At 48.5% G+C, this 26,061-nt stretch overlaps 9 protein-coding genes across 9 annotated transcripts; 3 read left to right on the top strand and 6 right to left on the bottom strand.

Moving 5' to 3' along the window:
- Positions 1-48: 48 nt before the first annotated feature.
- ATNIH1004_004851 (uncharacterized protein) lies at positions 49-3,118 on the bottom strand (the record flags this gene model as incomplete). Its single annotated transcript, XM_033569516.1, has 3 exons — positions 49-1,107; positions 1,162-1,862; positions 1,915-3,118. The coding sequence occupies 3 exons, from the start codon at positions 3,116-3,118 to the stop codon at positions 49-51; spliced, it is 2,964 nt and encodes a 987-aa protein (XP_033428322.1).
- An 867-nt stretch (positions 3,119-3,985) lies between these two features.
- ATNIH1004_004850 (uncharacterized protein) lies at positions 3,986-5,321 on the bottom strand (the record flags this gene model as incomplete). Its single annotated transcript, XM_033569515.1, has 2 exons — positions 3,986-5,140; positions 5,217-5,321. 2 exons carry the CDS (start codon positions 5,319-5,321, stop codon positions 3,986-3,988), a joined length of 1,260 nt encoding a protein of 419 aa, XP_033428321.1.
- Positions 5,322-6,556: 1,235 nt separating this feature from the next.
- On the top strand, positions 6,557-7,513 carry ATNIH1004_004849 (dienelactone hydrolase family protein; the record flags this gene model as incomplete). Its single annotated transcript, XM_033569514.1, has 3 exons — positions 6,557-6,797; positions 6,860-6,884; positions 6,997-7,513. The coding sequence occupies 3 exons, from the start codon at positions 6,557-6,559 to the stop codon at positions 7,511-7,513; spliced, it is 783 nt and encodes a 260-aa protein (XP_033428320.1).
- A 79-nt stretch (positions 7,514-7,592) lies between these two features.
- ATNIH1004_004848 (uncharacterized protein) lies at positions 7,593-13,100 on the bottom strand (the record flags this gene model as incomplete). The annotated part of the gene is made up of 10 exons (XM_033569513.1): positions 7,593-8,093; positions 8,444-8,476; positions 8,542-8,651; positions 8,710-9,288; positions 9,850-10,609; positions 10,669-11,176; positions 12,544-12,580; positions 12,629-12,913; positions 12,975-12,999; positions 13,056-13,100. The coding sequence occupies 10 exons, from the start codon at positions 13,098-13,100 to the stop codon at positions 7,593-7,595; spliced, it is 2,883 nt and encodes a 960-aa protein (XP_033428319.1).
- A 522-nt stretch (positions 13,101-13,622) lies between these two features.
- ATNIH1004_004847 (synembryn) lies at positions 13,623-15,380 on the bottom strand (the record flags this gene model as incomplete). The annotated part of the gene is made up of 6 exons (XM_033569512.1): positions 13,623-13,719; positions 13,775-14,580; positions 14,664-14,783; positions 14,836-14,987; positions 15,203-15,277; positions 15,347-15,380. 6 exons carry the CDS (start codon positions 15,378-15,380, stop codon positions 13,623-13,625), a joined length of 1,284 nt encoding a protein of 427 aa, XP_033428318.1.
- Positions 15,381-16,221: 841 nt separating this feature from the next.
- ATNIH1004_004846 (putative telomere length regulator protein (Rif1)) lies at positions 16,222-21,581 on the top strand (the record flags this gene model as incomplete). Its single annotated transcript, XM_033569511.1, has 6 exons — positions 16,222-17,908; positions 17,975-18,160; positions 18,548-19,185; positions 19,236-19,317; positions 19,405-19,505; positions 19,557-21,581. 6 exons carry the CDS (start codon positions 16,222-16,224, stop codon positions 21,579-21,581), a joined length of 4,719 nt encoding a protein of 1,572 aa, XP_033428317.1.
- Positions 21,582-22,093: 512 nt separating this feature from the next.
- On the bottom strand, positions 22,094-24,079 carry INDA1 (Amino-acid permease inda1; the record flags this gene model as incomplete). The annotated part of the gene is made up of 5 exons (XM_033569510.1): positions 22,094-22,348; positions 22,428-22,980; positions 23,040-23,604; positions 23,670-23,727; positions 23,792-24,079. 5 exons carry the CDS (start codon positions 24,077-24,079, stop codon positions 22,094-22,096), a joined length of 1,719 nt encoding a protein of 572 aa, XP_033428316.1.
- A 288-nt stretch (positions 24,080-24,367) lies between these two features.
- On the bottom strand, positions 24,368-24,699 carry ATNIH1004_004844 (uncharacterized protein; the record flags this gene model as incomplete). The annotated part of the gene is made up of 2 exons (XM_033569509.1): positions 24,368-24,598; positions 24,640-24,699. 2 exons carry the CDS (start codon positions 24,697-24,699, stop codon positions 24,368-24,370), a joined length of 291 nt encoding a protein of 96 aa, XP_033428315.1.
- Positions 24,700-25,097: 398 nt separating this feature from the next.
- Positions 25,098-26,059, top strand: ATNIH1004_004843 (putative RING finger protein; the record flags this gene model as incomplete). The annotated part of the gene is made up of 3 exons (XM_033569508.1): positions 25,098-25,175; positions 25,235-25,356; positions 25,429-26,059. 3 exons carry the CDS (start codon positions 25,098-25,100, stop codon positions 26,057-26,059), a joined length of 831 nt encoding a protein of 276 aa, XP_033428314.1.
- Positions 26,060-26,061: the final 2 nt, after the last annotated feature.

The raw sequence follows: 26,061 nt of genomic DNA, 5'->3' as shown, positions 1-26,061 counted from the left end.
AGGTTGGAAAGAATGCCAAATGCACACGAACAAAGAGCAAATCAGTGGCTAATTACGATGGCTTTCACCGCTCCTGCCAGTCATATCCATTGTGCTCTCGATCCCCTCCCACGGAAGTTCTTCATCGTCATCATCATCTATATCGTAGTCGGTCCCGACATTCTTAGGTGCAGACTTATCGGTGGTACTGGTCATATCGGCTGCCTTATCCGCCGTGTTGATACCGATCGATTGGAGAGTTACCTCGACCTCCTGCTCCGTCATATTCTGTCCACTTCGCTTCTGGCCCTCGAGAACATCGTACAGCGCATAGATCTGGTCAGCTTTCATGTCCACTTCTCTCAGCAGCTTCTCGATCTTTGTACCCAGTGACTTCCTCTGTCGCTTATTCAGAGACGCATCCAGCTTATTATAAGCTCCTTGATAGGTGACCAGCTGTATTTTTAGATGCGACAGCTCATCCTCCAATGATTTCAGCACTGTAGCCAGAGCGGCAGCAGGAGCTTGCGCCGGCCGTAAAGTGGGCTCCTGATTGAAGACAGAAGGCTTTGGCATACGCTCTGAAACCGGGATGGGCTTAGGAATCTTCACCGTATTGGTATGGTCGCAGTGATCGCAGGACAGTGTCCCCTTGCAGACCGTACAATTTTTGCCATCGTGTTGCGTGGCACTATCCAGTGCCCTTTGTGCTGATTCTGGCAGCTGTGTGGGGTTCTCAGCAATAACATTGGCATGGTTGAGGGTAATGTCAGGCAAGATGAATGCGGAGGTGATGTCCTGCGAAGTATGGCGCCGCCGCCGAGGAGCTGCAGAATGATCGGAGTGACGTCTGGGTCGCTCGACAGGTACGGACAAATTCGTGTCTCCCTCGGCCACGCTAGCCTTGGGCGTCCCTGTGAAATCACCCATGGCAGAGGCGGGTCGAGCCGGTGCTTGCTTGCTGTCTTTCAGAGATGATTTCCGAGGAGCTGCTGTTTTTGATACGCTGGCACGAGTGGAGTTTTCTGTATCGTTTAGAGCTTGATCTTTCACTACATTCGACTGACGTCGTTTGCGTGCCAGCCGTTCTTCCTCCAAAGTCTTGCGCAACTGGGCGATCTCACGCTCCTGTAAGTTTGTTAGCATTGGTAGGCTAAAATCTGACCGGCATTGGGTACATACGTCAATGAAGCTCAAAAGTGTCATGTCCTGCTCGGTTGTAGATGACTTTCGCGTATTGCTAGTGACATCGTTAGTAGATTCTACGGGGTCCGTAACATCCACTTCTTCCACAACCACTCTCTTCACGCGCTGTTTGCTGGTATTGGACTGTTTCTTCGTTTGAGACTGCTTCTCCGACTTATCCTTTTTTAATTTGGATGATTCTCTTGAACGTGGCAAATCGATTGAGAAAAGTGCCTCCTCTGCTCTCTCCATTTCGAGTCGGGAGATCTCCTTGTTAACCTGAGTGGAAACCTTCGCATGGGAGTCTTCCCGTTGTCCAGCCTTGGACCGTGAGCGTGTGCTCTTAGACGTTACCTCCCTAGTCCCCTGGGACACGTTTGCGCTCTGTTGAGTGTCACGTTGGCTATCCTCGGTGCTTGCCTCGCTTGTAGACGTTCGCTCTGATCGGAACGTATCTTCGCGAGCTTTGGATGCATGTTGGCTAAGCCTTGCTAGTTGGGTTGAAAGTTCGGCATTCTCCTGTCTAAGGTTCTCATTCTCACTCTTCAAGTCCTGGGATTCAAGATACGCCACCCCGAGTTGAGAGACTGCCATATCTCGCTCCTTATTCAATCTCTTTAAGGCAGATTCCTGGATCTGGGCCTTCCGCTCAACAAGGTCGAGCTTGTTTTGCAGGGCCATATTGGCTGCATCGAGTTCTGGAAAGGAAACATTAGCGTTATAGGAAGTAAGGGCTGTTGTCGTACTCACTCTGATTCTCATTGATGAGACGGTCTTTCCCGTAATCATCTTCATCGCCACCATATCTGCTCTTACCATGCTTGTCCTTACGAGGCTTGCCTGATTTCAAAGACACATTTTCCTGTCGCATCTCCTCAATTCTCCTCTCGGCCTCAGCCTTGGTTCTTTCCAGTTCCGAAACTTTGTCTTGCAGGAGCCTCAGGGACACAAATAAGGCCTTCTCATCTTCGGGTATCGGAACAGCGTCGAGGGGTAAATGTTCGCGAGTCATGGAAACATCAGTGATATCGCGTGGAGGCGAAACAAATCGCGTTGTCCGGGCTCTGTTTTGGCGGCTGTAAACGGGAGTGCCGTCTTCATACACACCCGAAACCAATTCAGAAAGGTTGGGAAGATCTGGGAGTAGAAATGACTGTTGAGTACCAGTGTCGCCTGCAGCATTTAAAGACGCGTTGCGAGAGTTCGAGGCATATTTTCCTCGACGCATTTCCCTCGCGTATGCATCCTGAGATGCTTTTTCCACGGCATCCGCGATCTGGTTGGAAAGGTTCGCGTTTCCAAATCGTGTGCTCCGCGCAGTGCTCGCGACTGCCGGAGGCCTCTCATCACCAACGAAGGAGCCATCATAAGAGTCGCGAATTCTAGCATGCATGTCGGACAGAGTTCGTCGTTGATCCTTGCGGTTGGATTTCGATGATTGTGGGTCCACGTTTTCTTTCTGAGCAAGACTTGCCCGTCTAAGCTGGGCATCCTTCCGAAGATTCTCGCTAACAGCACGGCGGGACGCATTACGCATAGCAGACTTTTGTGGAGTGTATGAAGCAGGATAATCCAGTCGCATCGCGGGTGACGAGGAACGGACGCTGTTTTCAATGCTCATATACGAGTTTCGTGAGTCATCAAGACGACGCGCTGGCTTTGCGGGACCCCGTCCGACCTCCAGAGAGATATCATCGTTGTCATCACGATCATTGTCCTCTTCCGACGTACCTATCTGGGAGAATTCTGGGAAGTAGCGGTCCAGCATGGAGGAGTTGATAGCAAAGTCGGGTTCATCTTCATGGGGATCGGCGCGGTTTTTCCTTGCAGCTCCCTTCATATCCGGAAGTTGGAGACTCTCGTCGACTTCCTTCGTGGACGCGAGCGCCTCGTGCTCGGGATCAAAATCTGAGCCGAATGACGCGAAGCTATTCGCTGTGTGTTCGCGCGACATGGTGGGTAGAGACTACGCGACGATTCAAGGGGTGATTGATTGCGGAGCTAACAAACCAATTATTCTCGTTGATTATTGACCATCAACTCCGGATATCACGAAAGCAGTCTAGATTGAGTCGATGGTGGCTGATTGGGATGTTTAGATGATGAGCGCGTCGGTCGCCGCGGGTTCCCGAGTCTCAACAGCACCAATCGAGGCTCGGAGGCAGCTTTGAGCACGTTGTCTAGAGTCGGAGAAAATAAATTGATTGTTTTGGATAATATGACAATAGCATATCCTAGCTTAAAGTTCTGGGCGTGAGAACTTCTAGGGCGTAGGGGGATGGAAATGAGGAGGTTGGGATGTGAGTTGTTGGTTTGTTTACTTCGCGGGTGGAGCTGCCGCCCATGCGACCGCCTTTTGGGTCCAGCAATAACAATACTCCACCATTCCAAAGGAAGCTACAGCTAGTCCGTCGATCTATGGAACTTGGAACTCTCTTCGCAATTTGTCTCTCGCGTATGTTTACTATATAAATCCTGAGATAAAAATGACTATATCATCCACCTTTTCACGCACGAAATTTAGTGAAAATAGAGAAGATATAAAAACAAAGAGTAGTAGTAATAGTAACAATAGACAATGCTACCCTTCCCCCAGAACGCCTTGCTAGCTAATAATCCTAAATGGCTATGATCAGAACCGACAGATGCTAGGTTATTAAGGAAAAAATGTATGCAGGAGTTGGAAAAACTTGAGTGTTATACTCGTGACGCCGAGGGACGTATGTTCGCAACAGAACAGCGTCAAGAGAAAAAAAAGAACAAAAGAACAACGTTTGCATAGCCCCTGATGCAAGATGAATCCCTTAACTGACTACGAGAATTAAGCAGTCAAGTTTAGAGATTGTTCCGGAGGGCGATTTTCGTCCCCTGGCTGGTGGCTTGTGGGAGTAGTAGGAGTGTTGCTGGCGGGGCTGGCCATATCGATTTGAATTGTCGGCAGTGGAGTTAATTCCCGCAATTGGGGAGGACGTTCTCCTCGGTCCAATACTGGGCTTTCATACGGCGGCGCATCCCCCCAATCCAAGTGTTCGTAGTCCGGAGGTGGAATGCTGAGGCTTCCAACGTCTCCCTCCTGGCCTGCTGAATGATCAGAGGGAGTTTGAGAGTGGTGACGGGTCAGAGCATCGGTTTCAGAGGGCGTGGATTGCATCGAGGAATAAGACTCGCCTCGCGAGTGGACGCTCATCAGCATTGAACCGGATGACCGATCTGGTCCCTCCGTGTTGATGGAATCAGTGTTGGACAACAGAGGATGACGATCGGAATCTGGCGATCTAGCGCGAACACGCGAGCCGTCATGCCGAACCTGGCCTAAAGCGGCATAGGAGACACTAGAGATCCTCCTGTCACGGCCCCGAGACTGCTGTTCCACCGTGGCCAACACCGCAGTCAGGTTGGTATTGCTGCCGTTGACGGAGGCGCGACTCTGGGTCCGGGCCCGACTCTGCATGCGCAGCTGCTCCAGGCGGATATAGTCACCACGGGCACGAGCTTCGCGACGCTCTTGTCGCCGAGCCTCCCGTTCGGCCTGTTCCTGTCGCCGCTGCTGACGGATTTGGTACAGGGAATCCATCAATTCCTCTCTGCGGGCTTCTTCTTCGTCGGCGGTTTCGGGAAATTCGAGGACAACATCCATTCCACCGCGTTCTCCTTCGCGAGCAATGACTTGCTCTGTGGGCTTCGGGCTCGACGAATAGGCGGGAAGGGTGATCACCGAGCGGACTGATGTATCTCGACGGACAGCACTGTTGGTGTTCATCTCCGACCCTCTCCCCGAGGTGTTGTTGTGTGCATTGTTCCCCTCTTGGCTGTCGGGCACTTGACCATAGGCAGGCCCCACAGGCCATCGATTCCATTTATCCTTCAAGTACTTGCCGGGAATATATTTCGGACGACAGTTCATTCGGCGGAGGGCGCGCAAGGCGAAATACATCATCAAAATAAAAGCCACCGTAAAGGAAATACATGCAGCACACTATAAAGAGCGAGACTGCTTGTCAGGGAGACGACATCTCATGCAGGAAATCTTGCATGGTATTGGGGGAACTCACAATAATAACGATGTTATTTTTGCTTCCTGAATTGTTCTGTCGCTTGTCCAGACCGACCTCATATTGGCGGGCATCAAGTCGTCCCGATTGAGGCGGAATGTACATTTTGCTTTGTTCTTAGATCTAAATAGTCCCGGGCGAGGCAGGGGAAATAGAAGCCCGTGGAGTTATTATTCCGGGACCATGCAGCGATCAGGTTGGAGTAATCAACAGGTTAAGGTGTAGAATTAACTAGTCGGGGAGTGGGTGTGTTTAGGCAGCTGCGGCATATGCCCCGGACAACAAAAGAGGACCAATCTACCGGAGGGGACAGGAAGGCGGATGTGACGGATGTGGTGGACAGAGGAGGCGGAGGGGAGGCTCAGTGATGATCAGTTATACCTAATCTGACATGAACTGTCGAAACGTGATTCAATTCAGGGAATCAAAGCGGGCAGCGAGGCATATATAGCGCGAACGATGGTTGGATAGAATAGGAGGCAGAGCTTGGAAAATGACAGGGCCATGGCCCACAGAGGATAAGAGAAGGGAGGGGAAATAAGGCAAAATCAAATAAGAAATAAATGACAAGAATGCATGAAAAATAGAAAAGTAAAAAGAACGCCGCGGCTAGACAGCGAGAACGATTCGAAGCGGAAAAGCGGAGATGCTGTGGCTGGACGAACTGACGTAGGCAGGCTGGATGAGATTCTTTGCACGAAGAAAAGAGAGCCAATCTAAATTACTGTAGTTTTGATCAGAATAGTATTTATGAATCTTCCGGTGTCTGCGGCATCCACTTTGCTGCCATTTTTAGAACCGTCAAGATGAAGAAATATCACCAAAAACCTTCATTCGCTTGTTTCAATGCAGCTGTCAAGACAGTCTAGATCTTCATTCGTCGGTCCTTTAATTTCAATGCTGTCTCTCCACCTGCCCCAGAGGTTCTGCTTTTCTGGTTCTCCGTGGATGGTTCGGTCAATGATCCTTGGACCGCCTTAAAAAAATACAAGTCCTGAATGCTAATTCTTACTGTATTATCGTCGATTCTTTTCCGGAATAACAGCCGTAAGACCCACATTCCAGTAAATAGATCGATGTATTATTATTCAACCATTTCTCACTCTCTCAACTACTCTTCATCTTTGATAACCTGATAAACTTGCGATTTCCCACCAACGGCAGTGATCAAAACGATGTGATGCACCAATCATGTCCGACTAGCGCTTGTCTCTTCCAATACTAATCCTTCCCTTGGCTAAAGCGCTTATCTCCTCCATCTCAGTCGACCCGACATAGAACCAACCCTCGCCACGGCGTCAACCAGATCGAGTGAGTATAGTATTTTTAGCTTAGAGAAGATGTCCTGTCCCGACTGTTTCCAAGGCCATGTCCACAGCAACGACCTCAAGGGCCAAATCACTACCCTTCATGGGTTCGATGTCTATGTCGCAGAACCCTCGGATGGACCTGACGCCGTGCGCGGGATCGTGATCATCATCCCCGACGCCTTTGGATGGGAGTTTGTAAACAGTCGCATTCTAGCAGACCGATATGCCGAGAAAGGCAAGTATAAGGTTTACTTACCTGATTTTATGAACGGTACGGCCCCAGCTCCGAGAGAGAGAGATGTGAATGACTCATCCCAGTATCTGCACACGCAGGACGCGCAGCTCCTCTCTGGATAATGTACACCATGCGTTCGGTGATGAAAACCGACACCCTCTATGATTGGTTGACCAAACCGTATACCAGCCTTACCTTTCCTCTTTTCGTATCGTTGACTAATTGCAGTACCTAGTTACCACGTTATCTTGGCCGCAGCGGGGTTCCTCTGGTTTCTACATTTTAATAAATTCAGCAAATCCTGGCCCCTTGTCCGGTCGTTCGCCACGGCGGTTCGTCAGAATGAAGGTGCTCGACTTCCGATCGCAGCTGCGGGCTTCTGCTGGGGGGGAAAGCATACCGTCAATCTGGCGCATGGTGTCGAGGTGGACGGTAGGCCTCTTATCAATGCGGCCTTCACGGGTCACCCCAGTCTCCTGGATATCCCTGGGGAGATTGAGAAAATTAAGATCCCGACCAGTTTTGCCATGGGGGAATTGGATAGAGTGGTCAAAATTCCCCAGGTGATGCAGATCAAGCGCATTGTAGAGGGCAATGATGGCGTGGGGGAAGTGAAGGTCTACTATGGCGCGAACCATGGGTTCTGTGTGAGAGAAGATCCAGCCTTAAGGGATTCGGAAAAGCAGGCTGTTGAGGCAGAAGATCAGGCGCTGGACTGGTTTAATCGCCATTTTGCGCGAGTGTCGCTCTAATGTATTATTCTATCTGTCTTCATTGTCACTATGCTCACATTTTCATATATTCATTCAGATGAGCTATATTCTACAATTCTCATATCACTCTGTCTTGAGCCTTTATCAGTGCCTTTAGATGTCCTCCTGGCCGTGCTGCTAGTCTATCGTACGGTCCCTCGTCAATGACGCGGCCTTGATCAAGAACGACGATGTTATCTGCAATCTCCATCATCTCCCTTGCATGAGTAATGATGATCACCGTTAACCCTAGCTGGGCTGAGACCAACTTCTGCACTGTTTGGCGGATAACCTTTGCGCTGGTCGGATCCAGACTAGATGTGGCCTCGTCAAGGATGAGCATCTGTGGCTGTCGAATGAGTGCCCGTGCAATGACCAATCGCTGTGCCTGACCTCCGGACAGACCGATTCCCCCATCCCCTATGACGGTAAAATACCCCTTCGAAAGCGATGTAACAAAATCATCGATGCCGGCAGCTTCAGCTGCAGCACGTACGTTACGCAGTGCTCCACGAGGTGACTCTCTTTCCAACCCGTACCTGATATTGGCTTCAATGGTTCCCGAGAATAGGGTCGGTTGCTGTGAAACGATTGCGACCAATGAGCGAAGGGTTGGTGTATGTAGATGTCGGATGTCAACGCCCCCTAGTGAAATGGTAGGCGTCCCGTCCCGCGACAGTGGCGTCTCGTACAGAGATAACAACAATGATGCTAGAGTTGATTTACCAGACCCGGAGCATCCAACGATGGCTGTACATGATCCATCAGGGATAGTGATAGTAACTCGCCTCAGGGCACATGCCTCAGGTCGTGACGGATATCGAAAATCTAAATCAGTTATTCTCACAGGACCTGTTCGGGCGATGCCTATAGTACCCCGGTGCTCGTGCGATTCACCCTCAGGAAGATTGGCAAAACGCAGAAGCCGACCTCCCACCTCTTTTGAAGTGCTAATTTGGGGGACTAAACATGAGTTAGCATGCGGTTGCTGAGGATGGGTAATAAGAATACTAACTCCATGATAATACTGTGCTCGCATACCCAATGCTAAACAGAAGCATTGAGAACACAGTCAGGATGCTGCTAACTGTGACACCGGCAGAAGCGACCAAGACGGCGCCATAGTAGAAGATTAGGGCTACATAAAACACTTGTTAGCAAACAGCATGGCCCCATTGGAAGAACCCATCACTAACCGCTGACGAATATAATAGTTGTCTCGACCAAACCAAAGACAAAGCCAGTGTAAACTGCCTTTCGTAGTCCAACCGTCACGCACTTTGATGCTGCAAACAAGTATTTCTTATGAAAGAACGACTCAAGAGTCAGGGACCTCACGGTCCGTATCTCTGAGAATGTCTCGAACAATGCCTCTGACGCGATACTATTCGCCTCATTGCATCTCTTTTCCCACAACCCACTAGTGCCCTCGAATCCTCTTGTGATCGCGTATACAATAGGCCCACAGGCTAACGCGACCACTGTCAGCCTCCAGCAAACAGCCATGCTCCATGTGGTCGCTATCAGGCTGATCGCGATGGCAACCAAAACGAACCCAGCAAATCGGCTAACAATGTTTCGCATCTCCTCCCCATCGTGTACGATACACGACGTTATGTGCGCAGGACTATGCCATTCTTCTTCAAACCATGTCTTCGGTTGATCAAGCACAAGCTGAAAGGCTCTCTTCCGAAGACCATCAACCCAGACTTGACCACAGAGCTCCAAGAGATAGCACATGGAATACGAGACTATTCCGTCACCCAAAGCAATACCTAGAACCGCTAATGTCCAATTCATAGCACTTGAGCTTCTGTAGTAAAAGGATTGAAAGAGCTGAGATAGGCAGTAGGAAAACAGGGGTGTCGTGAAGGCATGGCACAACGCGCAGAGGCATCCGATGGCCAGAAGAATGCGCTGTCCTATCGATAACGTCGGTGGGATAGTCAGCATTATTTGTGAAAGTGACGGTGCGCCGCGCCGTTCTGTATGGCAGGCTTCCCTTCTGTCTACGAGCTGAGATTCAATGATGGGCACTGCCAAAGGGGAAGGGCAGTCTGTAGTGAAATGAACCTGGCGAGAACTAGCTTTAGTGCCAGTCTTTTGGACAGAGTCAAGTTCATGCATTGAGATTCCAAATGTATGGTTTGTGTTTTCCGTACTTGAGTTAATTTGACTCCAATGAGACTTGTTCCAAAGACAGCCCCAAACATGTGTGTCAAGTTGCACGTCTGGGCAAGGTGCTTGTATAGAAGGTATCGCACTTATGTCTGCGCCGTTCTGATCATCAATCGTGCTCAATGGCGAGTTATCAGAGCAAATAATAGGAGCTTTACCGGAGATCTTATTCACTTGAGGACGGGAGGCTTTTACAAGCGTGGAGTCTTGGTTATTCGGAGGGAAAAGCCTCTCGTTTCCCGGGATTTTTCTCAGCTCATATCTGTATCCAGCCTGGGCAACCGAACCTTGTTCAAGAATATAGACGAAATCCTGGTCCAGGATCTGTGTGAGGTCGTGAGTGATGATAATAGTTGTCTTCCCCTCACGCCACTTTCGGATCGATCGAATCACCTCAACACAATTCGTGCTATCCAGAGCACTTGTGGGTTCGTCCAAAATTAAAACGGGAGTATCGCGCAACCTAGCTCTAGCAATAGCCACTCTTTGCCTCTCCCCACCACTTAAAAGGTTTCCTCCATAACCAACACAGGTATTGATACCATTCGTCATGTTGTCAGTCACGTTTTGTAGGGCTGATAGATCAATGCATTCTTGAATATCAGCTTTTTTGATCTGGTTGTAGTCTCGACGTCCAAGCGCGATGTTCATAAAGATGGATTCGTTGAACAAGACGCTCCGTTGCTCAACAAGTGTAACGTTGTTTCTGATCCAGTTGATGTCCAAAGCCCGTATTGGTACGCCACCAACAAAAATGTCGCCGGATGTTGGCAGGTAGAATCGCGCAAGAAGCTGCCCAAGAGTGCTTTTGCCGGAGCCACTTTGCCCAATAACAAATGTTGTGTTTCCTGCGGGGAAGAAAAGGCTAGCTGACTCCAAACTGGGCCTATCGGGGCGCAATGGATAAAAGAAACTTAGCTAAATAACATGGCATTAGAATTATTGCGTGATAGACATTCCTTGGTTGCGTTACTCACATTGTTCACTTCGATATCCCCTTCGCAATAGTGTGGATACAAAGTCCCTTTCATTTCCTCTGTATCCTCCACCTTCGTCTCTAAAACCTTCTTCAAAGCGACAGCCGCGACTTTCCCTTTCTCTAATACAATAACCTGTGGCAAAGACAATTCTATGGACTGAGCTGCCGCCAGACATGCCCAGAATGTCCTCAAAACATCGCCAGCCGAGAGTCCCTTAGAAATTGCGAGAGAGCTCCCGTAGCAGAACCCCTGAACAAACATGCCGAACGTCATCAATCGTATTGCTGCAATCTGGAGAGCATTAAGGTGTGCTAATGTGAGATACTCTGACGCCGCTCTATCAATTTGTCGTACGAAGTTTTGGTGTTCAAATTTCTGCCCATTAAGACACTTCACAGTGTCAATTGCATTGATAGCACTGCTGACTACCTTAGATGCCGCTGTTAGATCTGTTTGCTGTTTCTCTATAAGGGCCTCAATCTTGGAAGACAGAAATGAAATTATACTAGAGAATATCGGGATTCCCGCAAGAGTCACGAGGGAGAGACTCCAGGAAGTATAGAATGCTAGGCACAGCGAGAGGACCGCTCGAAACGTATATTGTAATACCAACCCAAGGGGCTGTGAAGTTGCAATTTGAAGGTGATGAAAGTTTCTAAGGAGTGTCAGGGAAAAAAAGAAAGAAAGAAAGGGAAGAGATAGATGAAGGCAGGCCCTCTGAGACTTACGACTGATGATAGGAGAGAAACGCCTTTAATCCATCCCTCTGGCTTTCAAAATATGCCTGGTTCTTTGTCAGAAGACATTCAAAAAGTGTTCTACGAGCCTCTGCAACTTGGAATTCCCCAAAGGCAACGAAAAGCATGAAATAGGCTCCATTACAGATCCAGCCGGCCACGGCGAGGCCTGCCAACGAGATGCAGTGCTTAACTACCCACTGGGTCAGGTCTTGGCCAGAGAGGTGTCCCCCTCCACACAAAATGAAGGAGTTGAAAATCTGACCAAGGAATATAGCGAATACAGGAATAGTTAGACTAGCAGCGACAGCGGTAAGGATTGCCAACCCTAGGAGTGGGATATGGGTTTTGGTGGTGAAATTGAAAAGCGCCAACCAACGCAGCTTCCAGTGCAAGCGTTGTCTTAGGCCACCTAATAAATCGGCCATGATGAATCTACCTTGCACACTATGGTAGCAAAATATGTCGGCGACGTGTACCATATAATGGACGCTTGACGAAAGGGATGTAATGGTAAAGCGTAGAGAAGATACCGTGGACAGCATTAAAGAAAGTAGTGTTGAATGAAAAGGATATTTTGGGAGTTGAGATGTGTTGTGGGACTGTATCAACATCTTTCTCCGATTCTGAATATGGTAATATTGAAGCAACAAAGACAAGGAGATCAATGGGGTCACGGACACCATTGTTCTCGGGTGAACCATGAGAAATAGCCACATCCCGATCTATTCACCATTGTATTCTAACCCCTTATATAATTCCACAGGCTGGTTGGATGGTAGTGGTAGTATGTACATGATATGCTCCTGGATAGCCAATAGTTTAGGAGCCGAGGGATGCAGGATTGCTTCAGAGCACTCTAGGTGTAGGGTAGACAAACTGCGATCGAAGCCACATTTTTGTGTTTGTAGATACCCTCCTAGTAGGCCTCCTAGCAGGTCTCCTAGCACACTCTTAGCAACATCGTCCGCAACGTCTTCCTACAAGCAACTTGCATACAACTCAGAGAACAAGAAAGCTTGAATAGCTCTGAGATTTATTTTTGCGCTCGCTCATAGACCCAATCATTCAGTCCGGCACGATTCCTAAAACACATGAGAATACAGCCGGTTTTCCAGAAGGGAATCAACCTCACCTGGCAATTTCAATGGCATAGAACTGCATTCGCATTGCTGACCCCAAGTTAGATCAACGTAGACTATCCCAGCTCCGCAACTCACCGAAAATCGTCGTCTCTTGGTCATATTCAAACTTGGCATTCGATCGGAGCATTGTCCCGAAGTTGAAATCATTGATCTTGCCCTCAAACTGATTGATCCAGTTTCTCCACTTCTCCTTTCCTTCCTTGCTCTTCATTGCATCCTCATCTATCGTCTCTGTCGGGTCAAAGTCGGGAAACTCTTTCTTGAAGCTCTCGTAGATCTCATCGTCCATCTTCGTCAACCGGAGCTGAGAGCCCCGAACCTTCTCAAGAATCGACCAGTATGTCATCAAATGTTCCACGGCTGTAACATATGATGAGCACGGAGAAAAGGAATAATCGGGCGTAAGATATAGGCGACTCACCCTTCACCGCAAACTGCTTCTCCATCTATATTAGAGTCAGCTTTCCGATCCAAAAATCTGACTAGGTCGGTAGAAACCTACATCCTCCAAGTTCTCCGCCGTCTCTGGGTCAAATGGCTTAGACATTTTGGCGAGCGTGGCCTGATATTACCGAATATATCAAGTATTAACAAGTATAGGTATGAATTGAAGGACGATGTGGTTGATAACGCCAGTGATTTCGTGGAAGAACGTTCGGTCGCAAAGCATGCTTAGTTGCCCTGCGACTTTTTTTTGCCGGGCGGAGATTTTTCGCCCCGCCGAACATTCGTACGTCATCCACCTGCTTCTCTTAATATCTAGAATCGTATGCTACCTAACTACAATTCAAACGTCGTTAAAAAAAATCAGGGGACAAGCACCATTTGCGTTATTTTTGAGGCATTCTAGACATGAATTCATATGTGAAGCTGCTCTTTCTTCCACAAGACTTCCTCAAGGATCGCCAACATATATTATCTGAAGTGTGAAAAATAATATCCTATAGACAAGTCGTTCAATTCTCCATCAATATACGTAAATGGACAAGCTTCAATAACCCAAGTAGAAAAACATAATACATGATCGACACCCAGCCGATTTATATTTAGATACTAAGAATATTGAAAATTAATCACTATCTGAATCAGGAAGTTCTTGTAATCTCCCCTCTTGGAGGGCCTGCGTCACCGGATTCTCTACATTGAGCAACCCGTTGGCTTTGGCTCTGTTTACAGGTTAGCTAGCTCCCGAGTGTGTAGGGGGATATATAGTAGTGGTACCTTTCAAAAAGTACAAACAATCTCTCTGCTTCTCGTTCTTTTTCCTCTTTGGTCATAGGTGGGCCGGTATCCTGTTTTTCTGCATCCCATCTCTGCCCGGTGATCGGATTAACCTCCGGATCGAACTTTTCTGCCGCAAATGCTTCTCCCGCTGTCTGGGGGATCTCCATGCCTCGAGATGCCAACAAACCCGCTGCGAACCCATATCCGATGTTCTTGGTAAGGTTTTCCGCATTCTTCCCGGACAGCGTGAACATGAGCTCGCAGATAGCGGTTTTCAAGTTCGCATATGGTGCAGTGGATAGTTTGAGCAATTTGGATGACAGTGTGTCGGACTGTCCAATAGGTCGACTCCGATCATTATCTTCTGGTAGAAGCAGCCATTCCATATATTTGCGGGGGCCATCTGGCGCTAGCTCATAGATGGCTATAAGCGAGTGGAGGAGCGGAATGGCTTTTGTCTCAAGATCACTCGGGCTGTATAGGGAGGTTGCTTGGTCCAGGATGTTGATCAATTTATCAACATTGCAGTTCTGATTAAAGGTGGGGAAAAGGGGGCTGTTCTCAAAAGGCTTGCCCTTCTTGTTTTCTAGGTCAAGGGTGGATAAGCAGTTGATGAGGTAACTGAGAAGGCCATCTAATGGCTTTTCTGGAATGTCTATACGGCTGATGATTTTAAAGATGTAAGGAATCGAAGGCGCAAAGGCTGCAGCGAGATCGGGATATAGTTTGGAAACATTGAATATAAGTTTCAGGGTATCAGTGAGAGCCAACTCATCCATCTGAGACAAAGGCTTTTTCCCTGACTTGGGAAATTGCTTGGCATGACGGAAGATTTGCTGCCAGACATAAGCGTCGTTCTCATCGATATTTACAGCAAGGCACTTACATAGTTGACATTCTCTCCCAAGCTATGATTATTTATGAGGTCCTCAAAATCCATGGTAGTGTCGTAAGTGGAGAGGAATAGTATGCGACTAGTCACCATTTCATCCTCTGAGGAATCCGACTAGACCGATAGTGAACACCCGTAAGAACTTTAGCTATAGATTAGGTCATACCTTGAGCATTTCCGCTATTCTTCCACCATAGCCTGTCTCAACAAAAAGCTGCCGCATCTCCGGATCCAAGAGCAGGGCATTTGCAACACAGCGCAGAGCAGCACACCGTATATCTACAGTGTCACCGTTTACCCCATACTTGGTCAAAAGGTCTATTCCCTACACGATGTTAGCAGTTCTCAAAAAAAGAAAAAGAAAAAGAAAAAGAAAGGCAGCCCTTTCGGAATATCCCTATACCTTCTTTGAATATATAGGTCCAGCATTTTCGGGATTGGTGCCATGAAGCCTCAACTGTAGAAGAATTTGGACTCTTTCTGCAGAATATGATGTTAGACAAAGAGAAAATCAATGGGGTTTCATCTCATACGTGGAGATTTTAGAGATTTATCCTTTAGATCCTTTTCAAGTAAACCAATAAGCTCTGTAACTTGTTGCAGCTTCTCTGCAACGAGGAAGTGTTATCAGTTAAAGCAGTGTTGGGCGAATTATGTCACACTGGCTGTGCACATACCTGATCCTTGAAGCGCCCGGACCTCCATGTTCATTGTCTGCTCGTTTGTTTCACCCCTAGGGACTGATTAAAAAACCTGGTGCCCACTGTGAGTCCCGGCCAGAGCATTCCCTATTTGCGGGGGCGCGCGGGGGAAAAGCCTACAAAGCACCGGCAGCGATAAGTCTGTGGTGGTCCACAATGAAAAGAAGTTGAAGGGGTTAGTGTAGAGAAACAAGCTTATTTAAGTGGTAAATGCTAAAGAATGCTGTCGAGGAAAGTTTCTTCAGGGAAGGCTAGGAGAAACCCACTAGCTAGTACAAGGAGGTCTGCCACAATTGTAGGAGGGTAGTTAGGTATTGGAAGCTATTGTTGGATGGAGTGATCAATAGGCGGGCAGAAAGAACCCCACCGGAGCTCAATGCCCAATAATACTGAAAGCCCGCTACTTTCTTCGCTCATGTGAGTAAAGAAGAGGGAAAGGAGTGCAGGAAACTTCAGATTATTTATTACTATTCTTATCCAATCTTTTTTCTGTCGATTCTGCGCAATTTTTGATTGCCACCACCGAGACCATGACTGGCATCGGCTGCCTTACGTGTCTGCCTCAGGCTCTAAATCTGTTGCCTCAGGTACTATTCGCGCCACAGCCACTTTACGCGTGCCTCAGCCACAGGCGCGTCTTCGTGAAGGCTTGGCGCGGCCCCAGAATCTATCGAGCTAGGTAGTGTCTGGGATGTATCAAGTGTTCCGTTTTCTCAACTGTTGCTGCGGATCACGGCTTCTGCTTGGGCTGTGGACACTGTGGTTCGAATGCGCAGTTGACATACACCGCGATGGTTCTTACCCTTCTTCGCCTCCAACCCCATCCTTCTTATTCTTCGATCCTATAAAATATGGTGGAAGTCCTCGGTCCTCTGTCTGCTCGTCCACCTACTCCACCAAGGACATCGTCCCGCACGCTGTCTGAGAAAGATCGAACGGAGGATTCCCCAGTTGTCGCGCAGACTCCTGGTGAGCCACCATTCACTACAAGTGCATCCAATGGCGCTCCGTCCAGTCGACAATCTAAGCGAGTAAACTTCTCGCCATGGACGAAATACATCAAACCTCCGTCCTTTGCCAACTCCGCTGCGAAGCCGAAGACCGACCTCAAAGTCCTTCCACCATCCAATAAATGCAAGCCCACGAAGTCCATTCTCAAGTCGACAAATTCTCCGGCTCCCGTTAGCTCGCCAAATCCTACGTTCTATACCCCTGACTCTTTTGCTATGCTGTTGAAGTCCATCACACTGCAGTTGGCTGGAGAGTCGACTAGCTCGCGACTCGATGCCTACATGCACTTGTTTGGTGCGCTGAGAACATATGATGGTCTTCCTGAGGAACAAGAAATTGCAGAATATATAGGGCTGCTCATGCAGTACATCCAGAGAGATATTAGCAGGAATTTTGACGACGTTGGGCCTCTAGACACAAACCTCGTGATTCAAGCTCTAAAAGTTTCCGCTGCATTGGTGTGGCACACTGAGATATCTGCACGGCTGTCTGATGATTTCAAGATATTCCTCGTTGACCACTCCATCAGTAGCTTGCAAGATAGCAAAGTACCAAAATCAGTTATGACACACTACATGTCAATCTTGTCGACGCAGAATTTCGGTTCAAAACTTATGACTAACGCTCGGCTCTCACGTCTGCTTACGGTACTAAATGAACTCACTAATAGAGTGACTGGAAGTTCTATCGTCTCGCAGCGTTTGAGCATTTACCAGCGTATCCTCAGCCAGTCCAAATCGACATTCGTGACTCATTCGACTGTATGGATGGAGCATCTCATATCTGGTTTGCTTCATCATATCAAAGATATTAGAATAAAGGCCATCTCCCTAGGGTTTCAGACGTCGATGACTTTCGGACCAAACCCTATATTGTCCAAATCTATCCGAGACATATTTGACCGCTCTTTGGACAAAAATAGGAAATTAGTTACTGAAATATGCGAGCGAATGGCACGAATGATGGCCACTGCTGAGAGTGGAGTCCATGTTCCTCAGGTCTGGAGCGTTGTCATTCTGCTCATAAGAAACAAACGTTTAAATGTCGACCAGTGGAATCACTTCAAAGAATGGGTGCTTGTGCTTCAAAAATGCTTCAACTGCAGCGACTCGTCAATTAAAGCACAGGCAATTGTCGCGTGGAATCGATTTGTTCTTGTCGTTAGTCCGGGCGAAATGACGAGTCGTTCACTGTTGAAAATGCTGAGCAAGCCAATATTGTCACAATTTGAACGAAAGAAACAAGACAAGAACGGGTCGCAGCCAAGCCAGTTGGTCTTGTGCAGCTATTACAATCTTCTGTACTATGCGTTCAGGCCATCAGCGTCGTTTCAACATCTTGATGTCGTCTGGGAGGAATACATTGGTTCTCCCTCATCGAGTATATTCGCTTCAGTTTCCAGCTTGAGTGACCGGCTTGCTGATGTGCTGTCCAACATGCTATGGGGCCGACAGTCTAAAGTCTGGTGCGAAAATAAAGTTAATGAAAGCAATAAGCTCGACCCCGAGGAACTGCCTACCCTTGATTGTAGGTGGGTGCGGTCGAGGATCACATTGATATTGAAAGTTTTCGAGAACATATTCAAACTATCAGTATGGGATGATACAATAGAGCAGTCAAACATTGCTATTGCTTGGACTGGTCTCTCAAAAGCTTTGTCTTATGCCGCCAGCAAGGAGATTACTCCTTCTCCAGAATCAATGCAAGTTGTTGCTCACGTTCTTGGCCTTCTTCAGCGTCTCTGGAAGGTTGGCCCGTCTTCTCTAAATGCGGCTGAGGGTAATTTCATGGACAAATTCCTCGAACGGTTTCAGTTCCTTTCTACGACAATGATCTCCTCACTCGGGGGCATTCCATTTACCGAAAAGCTCCTTTTGAAAACTGCGGATGCCACGTTTCAAGCAGCCAACTCTCCTTCGCATCGTCATTCGCAAGCAAACTCAAATCTAGATAGCCCAATACTGCATTTTCTCCGGTTGATAAGTGACATGTCTGGGACTTCTGAACCAAGTCCTTCTTATTTGCATCTGATCAATACTACAATTAAGGCTGCATGTAATGGAAAAATCTCTAGAGGTTCTCGCCTTGAACTTCTTCGACAATGCGCACACATACACCGAAGTGAAATGGAAGTACATATTGGTGCTGATAGCTTTTCTTCAATAGTCTGGAGGTCAACTGCACATCTTGCTGCCGATTCCCTTTGCTCCTATCCAATCGAATCAGCCCGTGAGCGTGATGGGTCGGTTTCACGCGATTATGAAAATATCGTCAAAATCCTCTCTACAGGGCTAAAATTTCCTGGTGTTTCCTTGGAATGGAACCAGCTTCTGGACTCCTTTGTTCGCGTTGTGCGAACTGAAAGGAGCGACCGGGAGATTGCTACAGTGGTAGTAGAGCCTCTCGCCGAGAGTATGATGGCTCTTCGCGTTCGGGATACCTACTTGCCCTCGGCGTCCCTATTCAATCATTCTCTTTCCATTTCGTACTGCCACCAGACTATAGAGGGCAACGGGGCAAACTTCAACCTTTATCCTTGCACCAGCGAGACTTTGCTTTTCCCCAGAAAACTAGTTGAATTGGTGAGTCGGACACTTAAGGATTCTTACCAAGAATTCGAACCTATGGACTACAGCGGAATTGCAGACTTCATAGAATCTTTGACATCCTTTTTGGGCTCCGGGGTTTTGGCTTTTCGCTCCTCAGTCCTTGAAAGTCTCCAGCTACCCCTTGCAGTATGGCTGAAGGATGGAGAGCACAAGCTTAATGTTAATAATGGTGTGGAAAGCAGGATTATCACTGCGGTAGGTGTACGATGCAAGGGGGTGTGTATTTAGTTCTAACGCGGGACCAGGGTCGAGCTTTATCTTCAGCTGTTCTCAACATCCTACAGGGGACAACACCTCACGATTCTAAGTGCCTGCAAAGATTTGAAGGTATTATACATGCTGGTCTAGAATCATCACATGTGTCTATAGTAAAGAGATTCCTTGAATTTTGGAACCTTACTTTTGGCGCACAAGCATCCATTACTTGCCCAGAAACCATTTCATATGCTTTGAAACAGCTTGGCATCCAGCCTAAGTCCCAGAAGCCAGGCCTGCAGTTGCTGGGCAAGGTTCAGGTATGTCTTGAGTAAGACCCGGTACGGCTCACAGATACTAAAAAGTACTAGGACAATACGCAATCGACTTCTTCAGGTTCACGAGCGAGCACAGAGAGCTGCCCAGCGGACATGTCAGAGAAGTCCCGAATTGCATTCATTCTGGATGATCGATTTGAATCGTCCAACCTTGCAGGCTTCATCTCGTCACCTATCACCAGGGTACCCGAATCCTTGAGTGTATCTTTAGAGAATCCAAATGAATCTCAAATTCCTTCATCGCCGCGAACTGATGATACACCGGGCCAACCTAACGGCACAGCCCAATCGCCCTCTTTACAATTCAGCATAGAAAAGCACCAACAGCGCAGTGACGTGTTTTCAATGATTGAAAACCTTCGGTCATCATCACCACCTGGTAATACACCAAGGGAGCTTGGATTCATGACTCCTCCACATTTGCGAAATTTACACAATGCAGATCGTGAGGCGGAAACTCCTCAGACACCTACTTTGCCGCCTATTCCCGCTGATAATGAAGAGGATTTTCTCGGTTCATCTCCAACTCCCGGCACGAGAGACCGAACTCATACTGGTGGATCATCCCTACACACCTCTTTGATGGCTCCGGCAGTGTCCTCACAAATGGACACCGATCCCCCTTCATCGCCGCCGGAAGTGAAATCTCAGAGTCCAAATTCCGAAAACAAATCTGCTAATACGGAAAGCATGGCTACTAGGGACAAAGCGGCCAAGAATCGGAGAAGAAGGCAAAAGAAAAAGGAAAAGCGGTCTAAAGGATCCACAACCTCCTCTCCTACCAAGCAGCCTGATGCTCAGACAACGCCTAAAGATGCTACTGAAAATAACGCCGCTGCCCAATCAGAGCAGCCTTTAAGTAGTCGTCTTCGTTCCTCTGCTAGTAAAATGCCACTCGATCCACCAGCTGGAACAGACCCAACACAATCATCGCAGGCCCCTTCCAGCTCCAGTAACAAAGAATCTACCGCCAGAGGTGCATCAGTGAGCTGTCATCCACCAGTTGAAGTATGTGACAGCAGCAAGAAACAACCGGGAGCGGACTACATTGCAGATTCGTCCAGTGACGACATGGAAACCCAGATTGCTTCTCAGCTGGAACAAGATCTTGAACTTGCAGTTGATTTAGATGAACCTGGCGAACAACCCGCAGAGCCATCGAGCCAGCCTCCAATGACTCGGAAGAGGAAGCGCGAAACACACGAAACAGCCGTTTCAACACCCTCTAATTATGAACGACGTCGATCATCTAGACTGTCGAGTACGAAAGATAATATTATAAATGATGTCGAGGAGGCTAGGACAGAAACATGTTCCAAGAAATTAACGGCATCCAATCCCACAGAGAATAACAGGTCATCGCCAGCTGAATCGGTTCCGCAAAAGCGAAGACGCCACTCCAAGGGAGCTGCTGATGAGGGAGAAGTTCGATTTGCCGTTCGAGAGCAATGTTACACAAACCGTACAGCTAAGGCCACAGACCCTTTGGATGCGTCATCCCAGAAGCGTAGATCAACTCGTCTGAGTGGTCATGTCGCATCAGTCGAAGAAACCCCTGTTTCTAATTCACCGCGAAGTAGTCGGTCTCGAAGACAAAGCACGAAGCAGAAGGAACCCACTCCCAAGGCATCTCAAATGAAATCTGTGGCGAGCGAGGCTCGCACCGATCCCACCGCTAAGACTAAATTGCAAGATGAAGTGCCCGTTAATGTCGAAATCAATAAAGTCTCAGAGACATGCGAGTCCCAGACCAACGCCCAAACGAGTGAACCCGCCTCTCCATCAAAAGAACAACTACCAACAGATAGCATCGACATCCAAATGAGTGATGCCGCTGGCGCACTGATCAAGAAGGATCCTAAGATCAAAATAACGGGATCCCGTTCGGTAGGAGCGAACAGCAGCAACACCGACGCGGACATTATTCCATCCCTGCACCAAATATTGGACAATGTCAAATCATCTACACTGGACAGAAGAGCCCTCAAACAGATCGATGACTTGTTATTTGATATCCGGGTAGAGATGCACGAGGCATTAAGGCGGCATACTGGTTGATATTTTTGTTTGCATAGCGAAGGCGTTGTTTTTTCTATTATTGAACCTTTTTTTTTTCTCGCATACTCATTTGAATTCCCATCCTGGCTATGTTGCTCATTTATACCAAGAGAAGGGGCAAAAAAAAAAAAAAAAAAAGGAGAAGAGAGAACAGAGAAGAAGAGAAGAAGAAAAGAGGAAAGGAACCAAATGGCCCTGCAACGAATTGTTTTGTCTAATGTTTTTGTGTTTTAATGTCTTTATCTCGTTGGGATAGAGACTACCAGGCTGGTAATTCGGGCGCGCAAAAGTAGGCCAAGGTATCGCTGTACATGGATATGCTTAGGGCAATAGTATTAGAATATAGGCCAATTCTGCACATGTTTATTTGTAAGGTAACAACAAACAACACCTACTTACACCTAGTCAATTGATTTCCATTCCTTAGAACACCTCACACCTATCCCAACGACACCCAGAAAATTAGGTACCACTATACTATGCTATGCTATACTACTGTCCATTGCCGTCCACTAAAACACAAGTTTAAGAACCCGTCTCCACGCGGGCATGGCAGCAATGCGTTCGCGGTCTGCACGAATCTCATCCCAATCTACCTCACGACGGCCACTATCGACATCGATTTGATCAGTGCGGAGCCAGCCTGTTCTCTTCCAGAGAAACCCGCAGATCCAGAAGAAGAGGACCACGGGGAAAGCGAGATAGGTCTTGAAAAAGCCTTCTGCATCGTTGATGCCACCCCCTGGAGGGCAGATAGCCACGTAGAACTGAGAACAAAGATATCAGACCCGAACCTCAGGTGGAAAAGGAGGGGGGATCGGCGTAGAAGGAAGAAGAGGAACATACCTGCGCGATCAACACCAAAACGACCAGAAGGAGACCTAGATAGGAGCCGTAAACGCCACCGGCCGCCTTGAAGGGGATTTCATCAAGAGTGTGGCCGTGGTATTTCCAGGCCGAGCGGAAGCGGATATGGGCCAGACAGATAGAGCCCCAGGTGAAGAGGGCAGCAAGACCGGAGAGTGCCTGAAGCCACTCAAACACCACAGGTCCCTTGGCATCGAGGTTGACGTAGCCAAGAAGACCGAAGGCAATCAAAAGAGCCACCGATAGGAGCGGACGGCCCGAGCGATCGACATAGGTGAAGATCCTGGGGGCATAGCCTTGTTCGGCAAGAGCAGTCAGGGTCCGTGAGCCACCGTAGACGCCGGAGACGCCGATGGACAGGACAGAGACAAGGATGATAACGTTCATGAAGCTATCATAGCCTTTAAGGCCCGCGTCCGCGGCGAGGATGACGAACGGGGAGGCATTAACGTCGATGAGACCAGAGCCCAGCAGTCGATCGTCATCGGAACGGACCAGCAGGCCCACAAACGTAAGACCGAGAATATAGAACCTATGGAATAGTCAGAGGTTGGAGAATTGCCCATTAAACATAGGAAGAATGATGCATACAGCGTAATTCGCCAGAAAACTTGCTTAATTGCTCCGGGTAGGGCTTTGGCAGGATTCTTGGCTTCGGCGGCTGCAAGGCCAACCAGCTCGGTTCCACTGAAGGAGAAAGCAGCTGTCACAAAGACAGAGCAGAAGCCCCGGAATCCGTTGCGGAATGCACCGGGGTCGTACCAGGTGCGTGCGCCCCAGTATTCGCTATATAGACCGCCAGATGGTCCACCCCCACAAATGAGAATCAAGGCAATGAACATGAATACAACAATAGCGCTGAGCTTCAATAATGACGACCAAAACTCCTCTTCAGCATACCCAAGTGTGCCGAATATGTTCACGACTATAATGAGGACCAGGAAGACGGTGATCCATACTCCCACACTTACATCTACTTTCCAGTAATTAAACGTCAGACCGGCCACAGTGAGCTCCAGCGGTACAACGACGGCCCATTGGGCGACGTAGTTCCATCCCATTGCGAAGCCCCATGACGGGTCAATGAACCGAGTCGAATAGGTGTAGAAACCACCAGAGATGGGATACATGCAAGCTAACTCCCCCAGAGCATAGACTAATAAAATAACGTATGGATTAGATTCATCCCATCCCACTTCGAAGGAGGTAGTGTCAACTGACCGACGTTGAACATCATGACGCCAATAATCATGAAATCGAGGAAAACGGAAGCGGGGCCCTATGGCAACTGTCAGGATCTGAACAATACACGAGTCTCCCATGTGTTCGTGGGAAAGACTTACCCCAGTGCGAAACGCACCACCCGAACCAACAAAGAATCCAGCTCCAATCGAGCCACCAATAGCAATCATATGCAAATGACGGGGTTTCATATCTCGATCGAGAACCACGCCATACTGGGCGGGTCGGCGCTGGAAAGACTTGAAGTTCAAGCCATTGCGCGTCAAGAAGTCAGGCTTCTCGGTTTCCTCGTAGGTACCAACATTGTAATTATCATAGTTATAGGCTGGGGGAGATGATTCATTCCCAATGTCCACGTCCTTTGCTTCTACAGCAGATTTGGTCTCCATTTCAGATAGCATCAAGGCAAATGGATGTTTGGTCAGAAAGGGGGAAGGTGGACGGAGATGTGTGAGAGAGAGATATAGACACACCAAAGCTCCGAAGCGATGGGATGGTGAGATAGACGAGCGCAGCGTAGACCCCGTTACTTATTGTCCATTTTGCCAACGCGATAAGGGCCAAGGCCCTTCCAATTCCCCCCTTTCCCCAATGCAGCTGAAGCGAGATCAGAGCCAATCTGGTGGTTGAACTCTTTTCTGTTTCTGGTCTACGGTTAGCGTGCACGGAGTCTGACGTTACAGTGAGAGATTCTTGGTGCGGACGCCGACGGGTTCAATCCATGATCCGGAAAACACAAGCGCGGCCGGGGATTGGAAGATAACAAGCCGTTGCGCCACGCGAACCCAGGGAATGAGTCTCAGACTGGTCACTCGGCGTAGAGGCACGAGATTATTAGGGTTGGGGGGCGTACTTGGCGCCATGGACAACAGCCTCGGCGTTTCTGGGCTGTCCCCGTTCGGGCAGTGCTCCGTCGTCAGCCATCCAAAGCCCGGTCAGACACGCCTACATCGCTGGCTATCGTCGGCTTTGGTTTCTGTTCGATCTGGGAGAGAAGGGTTTCGAACATTGTGATCTCGTGGTGCTCGGGCTGGACCATACGACAGGGGGCTCCGACTCCTCTGGCCAAAACGAGGTGATCCACTTAATATAATTTGCACTAGTGAGTGGTTAAAGTGGCTTGGCCCCCAGGGTCTGGGGAAGTCCGTATCCACTCATATCGAGTCTGATAGAAGGAAATGCAGATAAGAGGTATTAATCCTGCAATGACTAACGGTGAGAAGGGGACGGCACCTACATAGTAGTACCTACTAGCTTCCCTCTATTTCTGATTTGATCCAGTTCAGGCCAGCCAGTTAGTTAGATGAAAAACCAACACATGGCTGGCGATTTGCGGGGTCAGCTCTTGGCTATGTCGACTGGTTGGTATGGTAGTAGCAGGCTCGTCAGCTCGTTCCCTCGATAGTAATGCCCCAAATCACCAGCGGTGAGCTCTCCAACCATTTCGAATTCTTGTCGTCTGGTGAAATCCTTCCATATCCATCAGTATCGACAGAGATGTAGTGCCAGTTCATCGCTGCTGATACCTAGCACTGCACTCCTAGTATTTCTGTTCCAATGCCCGGTGGAAGCGTTCGGCGGTGATGGGTGGCCAATCCGATCAGTCAGCAGCACCACTTGGGTACCTGGCGCCTCTATGCGTTGCGGTCTTTTTCGTGTGTATTTGGTATGTCGAGTTGAGCCCTGTTCCATCCCCACTGGGCATATCATATACAAGTAGATTGACGTCCCTCTTAAGGGTAGCCGTCGGTTCCAGAAATCGTTACTTTCACAACAGTATTCCTCCATCCAGGATAACCTTCGACCCGGAGAACCCGCCGCCCAACAGTGTAAACCCGTCAGTGATAACGATCAGTGATATCAACAATCGTTTTCCGTTGACAGTTTATCACATCTGGTGGACAGACCGAAATCATAAACTTGCCACCACACTTCCGACCACCTCGTACGCGTCGGATCCTTCGACAAGATGCGACGGGAGCACTCAACGCGCGGTCGGTCATCACCGAAACGCCACCTTGTCGGATAATCCGTCAGACGACCTTTCTAATAGTTCAAAACATCACTATGAAGATGTGAAGGCAAATGCCGCATTATCTACGAGCGACACTCGCTCCATGTGCGCTATTTGTATGGAATGGTTCGATACTGTCGACGTGATCAGGCCGCTGACCTGCGGACACATCTTCCACTCGGCGTGCGTGGATCCCTGGCTTAGCCGACGTCAGGCCTGCTGTCCCTTGTGCAAAATGAGCTTCTCGCGCTGTAGAAGACAGTCGGAGGAAGAGACGATTCCGAATGCATTGGCAATCCCAGTGCTACCAGGAATAGCAATGGTCCGAAACACAATTCTTCCCCATCGTGGTTAGAA

The sequence above is a fragment of the Aspergillus tanneri genome, assembly GCF_003426965.1.
Source record: "Aspergillus tanneri strain NIH1004 chromosome Unknown AapTan_3_pilon_pilon_pilon, whole genome shotgun sequence".
Lineage (NCBI taxonomy): Eukaryota > Fungi > Ascomycota > Eurotiomycetes > Eurotiales > Aspergillaceae > Aspergillus > Aspergillus tanneri.
This window is presented reverse-complemented; position numbering and strand designations above follow the sequence as displayed.